The 13455-nt window shown below is 41.2% G+C and overlaps 1 protein-coding gene across 1 annotated transcript in view; it reads left to right on the forward strand.

Annotated features, from left to right (window-relative positions):
* The first annotated feature begins 2924 nt into the window (after positions 1-2924).
* Positions 2925-13455, forward strand: part of RHPN2 (rhophilin Rho GTPase binding protein 2) — a 39837-nt gene continuing 29306 nt past the window's right edge. The window contains exon 1 of the mRNA XM_075282035.1: positions 2925-3133. Within this exon, the coding sequence (XP_075138136.1) occupies positions 3065-3133 (69 nt within the window). The 5' untranslated portion in view covers positions 2925-3064. The remainder of the gene's footprint in view (positions 3134-13455) is intronic.

A 13455-nucleotide genomic window follows, 5' to 3' on the forward strand; every position in this document is an offset into this window, starting at 1 on the left:
TAATTTTTGAGTGGTAGACAGGGGTTTATTTTTATGTTGTTTTTAAATTATCATGTTTTTCTTTATTTTAATATTCAAGAATATGAACAAAAAAAGTGGGGAAACACATGCTTATCTTTATTGTTGTGTTACTGTAGTCGGGGCTAGAACCTGTGACATGAGAGTGGTAGTGGCATTTTGATTTCCACTTAATTTTTGTCGTTGTATTGTTTTTATTTATATATTTATTTTTACACATTGTGTTTCCCCATAAGGTCAAAACAGAGGGGGGGGGGGCATTTTAACTTCTTTTTTTAAAAATTTGCTGATTTCTACTTAAACTGGGACTGATGCTTTATCTCCAGTTACACAAGGAATACAGCCGTCTGTGCTGTAGTCTAGAGCTGATCTGGATCCTCCAGTATCCAGAGGATATCTGACTGCTCCACAACATTATGCAAGGATGGTAATAAAGTATATCCTGGGAATATGAGGACAAACTACATTTCCCATGATTCCTGTGCCTGCTCTCCCTCTCTGTACACCCCTCCCTTCTCCACTGCAACAAAATCACAGGTAACAAATCATTCCCACATCTGAGGTCACGTGCTGCTGTGTTGTTTCATTTCCTGACTTGAATTGCTCACAGGGAGGGGTAGTGATCTTGTAAACAAAACATCACTCATGGACCTGAAAATAAATCAGATAAACAGTGCTGAATATATTAGGAAGTGTTTTGTATTGATGTACCCTGCTATTTCACTCATATTTGTTAAATCCGGATAACCCCTTTCATCACCTCTCACAAGCCCAGCTCTTTATATCAATTAATAGTCACTGCTCCACTTATTCTAGCACAGTTGGGTTTTTTTTTCTCAACCCCCCACTGTTCCAGAGCAATGCTGTTAGTTTTGGTTCTTAATATTCTAGTTAGGCTCTGGACTGTCAGAAAGATAGGGGGGGGGGGTGATTTTGACTGCCTATGATTGGAGCTCAGAATCAAACCCCCTGCCTGACACTGCACTTCTGACATTATAGAGGTTAAATAGCACATCAGGCACCAAAACTACCTGTGCTTGTTGCTTGGAAATGGCGGGGGCTAGAGAGAAAATTCCAACTGTCGTAGAATCAGTGGAGCTGTGTGTTGGGGGAACACCCCTGGGAGCACATGCTGTCAGTTCCAAATTAAAACAAAATGGTTGCTGAGCTTGGGAACACACAGAATCAGACAAGCTTAGTTTCTGAAAATCATAGGTGTTCTAATCTTTATTAAAAATTGATAGCTTATATAGATGAATTATGGCTATTTGTCAATTTGATACATCACAGAAAAATATGAATTATCATTGGTTAGGGAATATAATGGGCATTTACAACTGATAAATACGTGCATAAGCAATTCATGAGTTAACATATGGTTGTCTGTGCCATCCATTTTAGTTTTACAAAAGTATTAGCACAAAACATCAAAATGGATGCTCTCGTCCTTCTTTAGAATTTGTTTAGACTGATCTAATATCTAATGGACATTCTGTATTTGTTTTGAGAACCTAAGTAACAGTTATGAGAAACTGAGGAACATTCCAACCTTTTCCTAAATATGATAAGAAAGCGCAATTGCAAGTCTAAATAAGACAAAAGAGCAGAACTGCAAATCTCAATGTTTAAAGAGGACCTTTCATTAGATTGGGCACATGCAGTTTTATATACTGCTGGAAAGCTGACAGTGCGCTGAATTCAGCGCACTATCAGCTTTCCCGATCTGTGCCCGGTGTAAAGCGCTATTGGTCCCGGGACCGTAGTGCTTTACAGTCAGAAGGGCGTTTCTGACACTTAGCCAGGGACACCCTTCTACCCAGCAGGGCCTATCGCCCTGTACTGTGTGAGCGGGGAGTAACTCCCCCCTCCTGATAACACTCGTCTATGGACGAGCTGTGTGAGCAGAGGGAGGGGGCGTTCCTCCCCGCTCACATTGTACAGCGTGATAGGCGCTGCTGGGCAGAAGGGCGTCCCTGGCTAACTGTCAGAAACGCCCTTCTGACACTAAAGCGCTACGGTAACGGGACCGATAGCGCTTTACACCGGGCACAGATCGGGAAAGCCAATAGTGCGCTGAATTCAGCGCACTGTCAGCTTTCCAGCAGTATATGGAACTGCCTGCGCCCGATCTGTTGAAAGGTCCTCTTTAAGCAAACTAAAAGACAGGCAGAATGGAGATTTTCAGATCAAGATGGCGGAATGAATGCTAATCTCTCTCTTTACACAGATATTTTCCCCTCATACTGTGCCTATTAACAGATGCTAAGAACTAGAATTGCTGGAGGTGGTGAAGGTACTACATGTTTCCAAAGACAAGGTGTCAGTATCTGATCTCTGGTGGTCCGGCACCTGGACCCTGCACAGATCAGCTCTTCCAGTAGACTTCAGTTGCCGAAGCTACTGTAGTGGACAGTTAGTGGAACCATTATTTGTCCATTAGGGCTATAGTGTGACTTTGTCTGTGACTCCCATGGTGTGTCGCCCTGCGGCTGCTTCGCTAATGTAAGGTATGGAGTTGCAGAGTGCCCTAGCGGATGTCACAACCACCATTTCTAAGTCACATATTGGCAAATGGGGGTCACAAATTCTATGCCTGCTCTGACTAGTTCATCCTTAAATGTTCCAGTAGTTTCCCCAGGAAATGCCTGCACATGCAGTATGTGCTGAACTGATCTGACATTTTGGTGTGACATGTAACTATTCATTGACGCTTGTTCCTGCAGTGTCTGCTAGCTGTCACGTACCAAGCCATATGATGGTAGTAAATTGTGGCGTCTATTGTGCTCCAATGTGTTGTCTTTGCAGGTAGCAGGGTCAAAGTGCAGCGCCGGGGGGCGTGTCTGCCCAGAGCACTGGTGGGTGGCCCTAGAGTAAGCCCCGCCCCTGACATTGAGTAAGTCAGACAGGTCTGTAGAAGCTCAGAGGTAGGAGACGGTCGGTGCGGGATACAGCTGAGAGGATCCTTACAGAAGCCACTCATATATACATATACTATATATACTGTATATACAGGACTGGTCGGGGGACAGTCACTGCTGCAGGAAACATGACGGATACTCTGCGTCCTGGAGACCTGAAGGGAAATGTTCTCCCTGATAAGAGCTACTTCCGAAAGGTAAGAGGCGGCTCAATGTGTAACCTGCTGTAGAGAAGAAACTGCTGCCAGGGCATGCTGGGGGTTATAGTGCTCCAAGACTATGGATGGACTCAGTAATACATTAGGCTCATAGATCTAACACCAATAAGGAATAATCTTGTAGTTCTTCAAAACCTGCCTCTCTGATATGTATGGATAAAGTAGTGGTCATGTCATCTATCTATCTATCTATCTATCTATCTATCTATCTATCTATCTATCTATCTATCTATCTACACTTGATGTATAATTGGTGAGAGATTTTACAGTTGCCATGCTGGGTTTTGTAGTTCTTTTACCTGTGGTCATGGTAGTTTGTCTACATCCTCAGGAAATGTAGTCCGATGATGATCTTATGAGACTGGTAACTCATTGCAATTCACAAAGATGTGCAAATATAATAACAATAGTTATTATGGTAATAAATGGCTCCCCAGATGCCACCAGACATCATAAGGGATTGGACAATATTTATTAGTTATGTATTTGTCTTTAGTCATTTATGTAAATATATAAAAATAATAACCTGCTTCTAGATATGCCGTGCTGGGAAATATAGTTCAACAAGCCTTTGGTTTCTCAGATCTGTCTGTATGGTTGCTAAGTATTCAGTAATCTGTTTAAAGTCCAATGTAATGTGAATAAAAACTAATATATAGTATAACGTGACGATAGCAATTATGTTCCAGCTGCTGTTAAGTCGTACTGGGTCTTATAGTTCTCCGGTAATCTGATGATGTGTCCGTTAATATTTCTTGGTGTGTAGATGACAGTGATATGACCCCTTGTGTTGCCGTATCCCGGTCTGTCTGTTCCTTTCTGTTTGGCAGCTGATGGGTTAACTGTACAGTCACACCTTGTATACTGACTCATGTTTCTATCACAAGTTTCATAAAACATGGCTCTTATCAGCCCTGCTGTTGGTTTATGTAGGTCTTGGAGCTTTCAAACCTGTCATTGAGTGGAACACATTATCAGTCTATTATTGGAAGATGGGGGGACAGCTCCTTATGGTGTAAATTATTATTTATGTCCTGTCCTGCAATAACTCCACAAATAAATTCTATTCAGTAAGAAATGTGATGAGTAACAGTGGAGGACGCCAATACTAACCTTACTTTATTGTACGTTGTAAAGAAATTATCAAGTAACTTCAGGGCTTCTGGGTGTAAGCTTGGTGGCTAGCTGAAACACTTGGTAGCTTTTCTATTGCTTCTAGGGCTGCGGACCAGAACTGCAGACAGGCGGACGTCTATAATAGCAGACACATACACTATGTGATCAAAAGTATCCAGACACCCCCCAAAACATAAGTTTTTCATATTAGGTGCATTGTGCTGCCACCTACTGCAAGGTACTTCATATCAGCGACCTCAGTAGACATTAGACATCGTGAGAGAGCAGAATGGGGCGCTCCGCAGGACTCACGGACTTCGAACGTGGTCAGGTGATTGGGTGCCACACATCACACAGGTCAATGCCAAACGACACCTCGCTTGGTGTAAGGAGCGTAAACATTGGACGATTGAACAGTGGAAAAACGTGTGGAGTGAAGAATCACGGTACACAATGTGGTGATTGGCAGGGTGTGGGTATGGCGAATGCCCGGTGAACGTCATCTGCCAGCGTGTGTAGTGCCAACAGTAAAATTCGGAGGCGGTGGTGTTATGGTGTGGTCGTGTTTTTCATGGAGGGGGCTTGCACCCCTTGTTGTATTGCGTGGCACTACCACAGCACAGGCCTACATTGATGTTTTAAACACCTTCTTGCTTCCCACTGTTGAAGAGCAATTCGGGGATGGCGATTGCATCTTCCAACACGATCAAGCACCTGTTCATACTGCACGGCCTGTGGCGGTGTTGTTACACGACAATAACATCTCTGTAATGGACTGGCCTGCACAGAGTCCTGACTTGAATCCTATAGAACACCTTTGGGATGTTTTGGAACGCCGACTTCGTGCCAGACCTCACCGACCTACATCGATACCTCTCCTTAGTGCAGCACTCTGTGAAGAATGGGCTGCCATTCCCCAAGAAACCTTCCAGCACCTGATTGAAGGTATGACTGCGAGAGTGGAAGCTGTCATCAAGGCTAAGGGTGGGCCAACACCATATTGAATTCCAGCATTACCGATGGAGGGCGCCACGAACTTGTAAGTCAGTTTCAGCCAGGTGTCCGGATACTTTTGATCACATAGTGTATACGGAGATCAATGGACCCGTTGACTTTAATGGGGTCCGTTGGGAGTCCTGGTTTTTAAACGGAAAGCACTAGGTGAAAAAGGGGTTCCAGGGATGGATCATTATTTATTGGGTAATTTGTTCTTCCGCTTCCTAAAATGGAATAGAACGAATTAAACAATGCAGATATGAACTTGTCCTTACTTCACAGCTTCTTATGAAGTGATGATTTTTTTGTTTGTTTTCAGTGGTTGCTGTAAAGATGAAACGTGTAGTTCCACAACATCTGGACAGTCCCCAGTGAATTCATTGACACATCATTTTAATTTTTTTCATCCACATAACAGCTGTCTACACTTGACTAAAAGCTCTACTTTACAGTCTAATCTGCTTTCAGGGTGGAGGAGGGGTTTGCATATAGTACAACACCCCCTCCCCCTTTTTTTTATCCTGTTTCTCATCCTGAATAGATATTGTGATGATTTTTCAATGAGCTCAATTAGAACTAATTTTCCATTACGATTCAAGGCGGCACAAGCTTTTACCTAATCAGTTGAGTGGGTGACAACTGCTGGCAATGGAAACAACATCTCTTTTTGTATTGAATTTAAAGAGATTTTCACTGTCTACCATCAGGCACATTGGGAGCCACGCAACCTATATAGTAAATGAAGACTAGACAACACAAGACTGTAAAGAGTATAAAATAAGATGAATTTGTCTCCATCTTGTCCCATAATATTATCATTTTCCTCTTAAGCTTAATGTTAAGGATACAGTAACACACTACATAGTAAACTTGCAACATAACATTATTGCAAGTGTAATACATTGTAGCAATGAATCACAATTTGTGCCTTATTTTTGGCATGTACTTTTTTATGTCTTGGCATTATGTGCACCTACTTTAATAAAAAGGCACAAGTGTGTCATAAATTTTGTGCAAAATTCACCTAGTGTAACATGTCAGATCTCTCAGGCTTTATAATGCTATCCATATACTGGAGTGCAGTTTTTCCATTTGCCTATGCAAATAAAAAGGGGCAGAATTAGAAAAAAAGAATATGCTCAAGGGGCTTGAAAATGTCCCCATGTTATGTATACATCACAAATCTTCTTGGACATCATGAAACAAAGAAATGACAGCAAGACTTTCAATCTAATATCTCAGTATTTTGCCTTTGTAGGTGAAGCTTGCATTTCTGGAAATACCAGTCTGCAGCTACTGTATTGTCCGGTACTTCTGTGCAGTCCTGCACTTTCGCCTGGTCTCAGTCACTGAGCAGAATGTATTTAACACTTTAGTACCCAGGTACAAATCCCTTGTAATAAGGTGAACACACCTGTATTATCACAAAAACTGGAACTAAAAACGTAAACACTATAAAAAGAGCCTCTGGAAAATACATCCTTGAAAAAGTGTCCTTTACAGTTTATTCACGGGAGTATTTTTGGTCGTATTTTTTTGCTGCAATATGCATTTTAAAACTGCATTCAAAAACAGCTCATGTAAATGCACTCATAGAAACTTCTGGCTCTATGGCTTTTAAGGATCAATATAACCACAAGTCTCAACATGCCCTGAAATAGAAGAGTTTGGAATTACTCACAACTGGAAGGTCTGTGGCTGTGTAAACTCAACAAACCCAAGAACAATAGAACATGTATCGAGTGTCGGTGTTTAGGCTGCAATCACACAGGCAGTTTTGTTGCAGTTTGAGATGTAGTTTTTACTGCAGTTTTTTTACACCAAAATCTGAAGTGGAGCCAGCAGGAAGGTGAAGTTAACCCTTCCTTTATATTCCCCATTCTGTCTGCAAAAAAAAAAAAACCTGCACCAAAAATGGTACTTGTGGTTACTGTCTGAGGATAAAGGACACACAATGCAGTTTTTCTGGAAACCTGTTTAACAAACCTGTTCTACCTATAAAAATGGCACCTGCTTTGAATCTTTAGGCTAAGGCCCCATATGGAAATGCAGCTTTTTTGTTGTTGTTTTTGTAGATTGTGCTGCAGTTTCTGGAGTCAAAGCCAGGAGTGGATTGAGCAGAAGGTAGAAGAATAAGAGCCCCCTATATACTTCCCATTCCTTTAGTAGGCAGAATATCTTAGCTTTTGTTTAAAAAACAAAACAGGTCCCATACTGTTTGTGTGATGGGACAGCGGCAGCCAATTGCAGGCCTCAGTGGTGACCTCTTCACAAACAGCACATCATGGCAGTCAAGGGCCGTTTGTGAAGAGGCCTCTGGTTGGCTGTAGCAGTCCACGTGAAGAGCATGGGATCTGTATACAAAACTCTGCAAGGAAAAGTGTTTTGAACATGCAGCAGGCTGGACAGGACATGAAGCAGTCATTGTCCTGTTATCAGTAGAAATGCCTGGGTGCAGACAAGATAACTTTATTTTATTGTGACAAGTCATCTTATTTGCTCTTTTTTGTGAGCCTTCACATCACAAGGAAATTGGTATAATCCATTCTGTCTTATCTTCCAGGGTTCAGTTTCTCTTTTAGCTGTTGCCAAGCAAATATTCAGATCCTCACTAAACACAGAACAAAGGCCTTTAGCTGGGGTATTTAAAAACAGTTTAGACCCAATGGCCATCCTGCAGAGCGTCCCAAATTGTAAAGCCAAATCTTGCCTGTGAAACAATCTTGAATTCTTTTGACAGGGTAGCAGTAGGAAGGACAGTCCCATTGACTCTTTTAATCGGTAGCCAAAGCTTTGCAACTATGGCAGAAAGTTCTAGAAAAATAGCAGCAGACCAGTGTAGTCTTAAGGGTTAACATTTGGAGGACTGGCGATTATATAAGTACTGGGTTTCTAGGAATTCTATCACTTTGATAATTGAATTATTCTGCTGGAATAATGTCTTCATAGATGAATTTGCAGTGACCGTATTAAATCACATGGCTAAAGGAATCTCCAGTAATTAGTCGGGGCCCAGATACTGGATAAAGCGGCCACTGTGTGACTCTATAGTGTAAAGTGTTGTCATGTTAGTGGCTATTCTGCAGAGGATGCTCATGTCTCTCTGGAACAAAGAACCAAAGAAAAAGGGTCCATTCAGCCATAGTCTTTTACAATGAGTATGGCCACATTTATTGCCAATATAATAATCTCAATGTGACAGCGAGTAAACAGAGGTAATGTTACCCCACCCATTTACATTGTGCTGTTTGTCAGATGAAGATATTACACACTGAGAATGGTTGATGCATTCATATAGTTATAGTCTTTAAGGAATCTGATGTATACAATGTGCTACCTACAAACCAAGGGTTAATGACTTTTGACCATGTAACCAAATGTGCATTACATGACCACAGTGGGGTCCTGATCATAGAGACCCCTATTTAAAATAGATGCCATTGAGATCTGTGTGATGTCGCTGAAATTTATTTCTACATATGATTTGCTATTGTCTTTACAACTGGACACTGACATAAACGTGGTGCAAATCTTGCACAATGGGGCACATTTAGTTTGAGCTAAGATTTTTGACTTGATAGGTATGTAGGTGTGAATTTTCAGAAAAATAGTTTGTGGTTTAAATGTGTCAATATTGTGATGTAAAACTAAAAGCCTGAAGATGAACCTTGACTTCCTGTAACAATGTATTCCACAGTCCTAATATTATGGAAGTCATTCATTGCGGGTTAATTGGATCTCAAAACCTGTGATGGTAATGCATTGTCCTCAATGGAAAGATTGGCCGGTGAAAAGTAAAATATCTATTTGAAAGGACACCCCCATCCACCCACTTTGTCAAGAACCCACCGGAACACATTTTAGAATATAAACTATAGCCTGGCAATTTTCATAGGATTGGCTGTTTCTTCTATAAGGGTCTGTGAAGCGCAGTCTTTATCCAATAACCTTTTTATTTTAGGGAGACTGAACATCCCACACTATGAGCAGTCAGCAATGAGCAATACATAAAATATGGATGCATAGGTTTAGGAAGAACAATGAGTAGCGGAAGAACTAATCCGGCGGCGTGTGTTGCATAAAAATAGCTCTTTTCAAGTGTATCCAACCTGTTTTTAATGAGGTTTTATGAGCTGTGAGATTAACCAGGGAGGAGCGGCCATTTTATCTCAAGATGACCCACCTAGTTTACATGTTTGCTGACCCTCCTCTAATTAGTCAATGGTTCATTGTGTCTATTACAAAGCTTCAAGCCACACTCAGGGACAACAGTAAACTTGTCATCTGACCTAAAATCCTAGGGGCATTGGTAGTTGTAATCCAAAGGCCGGCAAGAGTATCCAGCAGAGTATCATTGTGGATGATAATGGCCACTCCTGCTCATAGCCATGTAGTCCGTCTACCTTCTTGATTTCACAGGAGTCTGTTTAGGAGGTTGTCTAGTCTGGAGGCCCTACTTCCTGTTAGTAAGTTCTGTGTTATTGCAGATGCAGTTCCTCTTCTGGGGCTCATTATTCACACATCCTTATCCTACTATTATTATAAATGTGAAATTTTGGTTGTTTGCCAACAACACACTCATTATATGGCAGTCCAACGAGCTGCTAAGATGCCGAAACAATCACAGGCACAGTGCGAGGAACAAGCTCAGCAGCAAGCCAGCTTGCATAGATAAAAATGGACGTGTGTTGCTGCATCACTAGACTAATTTTGTATTTGGGAGAATAATACTTAGGGGAGTTATCATAGTGACATTGTTAGATGTCACCCCAATTTCCTAGAAAGCTTGACAGAAGAGCGTGACTTGGATAATTGTACTTTGTTTTTGTGGGAATTCTGTTGAGTGGAGACAGTCTAACTTTTTTTTTTTTTTTTGTCCCTTTGAGCTGAATCGTTTACCTGTAATGTGAGAGTCTGGGGCCCTGGGTGTATCGATTCTGATTCTGACCTTCTCGGGCTTTTTCAAAGACAGGAAGTGAAGCTGCTCACAAAGTACAAATGTCTTCAGAGCCTTTGTATGGTCAGTTGAGATAAAAGAACTTTTATATAACAATTGCCGATTAACTTAACTAGCAAGTCAGTTGCCAATCATTTGAATTTTTGGAACGGGCTAGAGATGTGTTTACATGGTGCTTTTTTTTGGTCTCGAAAATCTATGCCAAAACTCACGTGTACTATGTGTTATTGAGGGGTAAAAAGTCTGTCTACACCCACACTTGGGGTTTGGCCAGACTTTGCAGCAACTGCATGCATCTGAATTTGTGTGTGGCCAAATCAATGTTACCAGCAAACTTGTGTTGTGATCAACGGTCAAGGATTCAGCTGAACGAGGTTGTAACACTAATTGGTCGTTTACTAATGAATGTCTACACAAACAATAGTTAAAGACCTTTCATGGATTTGGGCACAGGCAGGTCTACATACTGCTGGAAAGCCGACAGTACGCTGAATTCAGTGCACTGTTGGCTTTCCCAATCTGTGCCCCGGGTGAAGAGCTATCAGTGCCGGTACCGTAGCTCTTTAGTCAGAAGGGCGTTCCTGACAGTCTGTCAGGAATGTCCATCTCCACAGCAGCGCCTATAGCACTGTACAGTGTGAGTGGGGAGGAATGCCCCCTCCCCTCCTGATAATACTCGTCTATGGATGAGCACTGTGAGCAGAGGGCGTTGGAGAAGGACGTTCCTGGCACACTGTCAAGAACGCTCTTCTGACTGTAAAGAGCTACGGTACCAGTACCGATAGCTCTTCACCCAGGGCACAGATTGGGAAAGCCTACAGAGCGCTGAATTCAGCGCACTGTCGCCTTTCCAGCAGTATATAGAACTGCATGTACCCAAATCCATGAAAGGTCCTCTTTAACAGGACTATGGAGTCGAAGTTGGTACCAGTTTTGGATGGAGCCATTGGAGTTGGTGAATTGCGACCGTTAACTTACACTATTGTCAGGACATCCCCATTGTACTTGGGGTAGATGTGCTGCCAACAATTGTGTATCTTCTATGCTGCATATCAACTGACAAATGAGTGTTTGCTGGATTGTCAGCTGATCTTTGCCCTGTACACACAGGCCTGGGATCAGGGATCAGGAATCAGCGTTCTTACTAATGGTCAGTCAATCATTGCTCGTTTAAAGAGAACTTTTAATAATCTGATTACAAGGTGACAGAGTAGATTCCAGAAATGATAGGATTGGGGTTGCATATACCCTTTGACATAATCACTCTTAGTTTTGTAAAGAAACTGACAAGTAATTCACATCATAGTGCGACTGTTCACATCTGTGTCGCTAATGCACGCTGTATTATTTTGTCTGGTGAAATGACGAACATGATAACAGAAAACAACAGATGCCATTAAAGTTAATGCGTCCTTCAGGGTCTATTTTCCATCATATGACACATCTGTATCAATCAAGGTGTCCATGTTAGCAGAGGTAGTGGTCAATACTAGGTCCAGGGGGCTCCAGAAGTCCCTCCAACACACACAAAAAAATTCCATTCTGAGGGTATGTGCACATGGAGGACTTTGGTACTAAATTTGAAATTTGTGTTAGATTTGTTGTTGATACTTCTCAAACTACAATTCAATTCCAGTGAATTTGCAAGCACAATATTTCTGCAAGTGCCATTCAGATGAATAGGACAAAAAATTGGCAGTATATGATCGCACCCAAGGCTTCAAGATTGCAGAAAATTAGCCTGGTCAGTTGATCAATAGGAAGGAAATATGCAGGGATCAGGAAGATCTTAGATAGGTTTAGATTAGGAATTTTCCTATATAAACAAAGATAATATAGATATAATAACATTTTTAACGTTTTGTATTTTTCCTAAAAGTGGAGCTTTAGATTGAACGTTTCACCCTCATATACCATAGTCATACATTATCTCAGGATCAGAACAGTTAACTCCAAACCCACCGTGGGTTCATAGCGTCACATGAACGTCACTTGCAGAGATCTCCAGGCCTGTAACATGTAATTTTGAGAAGCTGTTGTCCTCATGCAGGGACTAATTACAGGATTCGCATAGAGGTTAGCATGCTACATGACTTTCAGCTCAACCAACAACCACATGACTGGTGCCCTCTGGAAGATGTGGACAGTACAATTACCAGCCATGGAAATGATTGTCAGGCAAAATATGTATCTTAAAGACATTCCCAAGTTTATTTTCATTTTTTTAATTCAAGGATAGCTCATTTGAAACCTAGAAGTCACAATTTTATAACAGCAGGGTTGTAGTTACACAATAGTGACATTTGTTGTCTGTCATTTTATATTTTAGGACGTTTTTGCTCTATTACATTAATATTAATAGCTTGTTGTTATGTTGGATTATAATACTGTCATATTGTGTCTGGTATGTGGGACATTTCATACCTTTGCTGTTATGTGATCTAGAATATATAGCAGATATTGTGAAACCAAAATAAAAGCAGTTTGTGTTATCTGTATGGTGTAATACCAATGTTATCCCACAGTAGTTTCTTTTAAGGCAGAAATTCTAGGAATATTTGATATGCAAAACACTCAGCTGAGAAAGAAAAACATGAAAAAACATGCTATTTTCAGAACCTTGCCCCCGGGATACAGCTTGTGCTCTGTTAACCAAATCTGCACTGTCAGAGGTGAAAAACTCCGGATACGATTAACAAAAGCACTGATGACATCATGAGAGTTTCTTGAGTTCTGGGAGTATCTGTCTGTCTGTCTATTTGTATTGCATCTGTTTTCCATCTATATCATATGGAGTCTATCTATCTATCTATCTATCTATCTATCTATCTATCTATCTATCTATATCTATCATATCTATATTGTATCTATTAATCCATCTATACTATCATACATATCTATTCATCTATTGGTCTATATGGCTAGCTGTCTCTGGCAGCCAAGTTTGTGTGTTTTCTAGTTGGACTGACCTGCTCATTAGGGATTGGTGTTTGCCAATAAGTTAGGACCAGGGCTGGTTGACACTCATTTCCTATATCTGAATCTGCATTCCAGGCATGTCTCCAGTATTGGGCACTCCTGCCAGCTATTGTTCACCAGCTCAAAGAGGCCATAATCTTTCTATTTCAAGGCCCTTGCTGTGAGCAATAACCATATCAATAATTGGGTGTGAACTGAAGAACTGTGCATTGCACCAGGTGTCAGAGTTATGCATATTCACATATATGAAGGC

Source organism: Leptodactylus fuscus, chromosome 7, assembly GCF_031893055.1.
Source record: "Leptodactylus fuscus isolate aLepFus1 chromosome 7, aLepFus1.hap2, whole genome shotgun sequence".
Lineage (NCBI taxonomy): Eukaryota > Metazoa > Chordata > Amphibia > Anura > Leptodactylidae > Leptodactylus > Leptodactylus fuscus.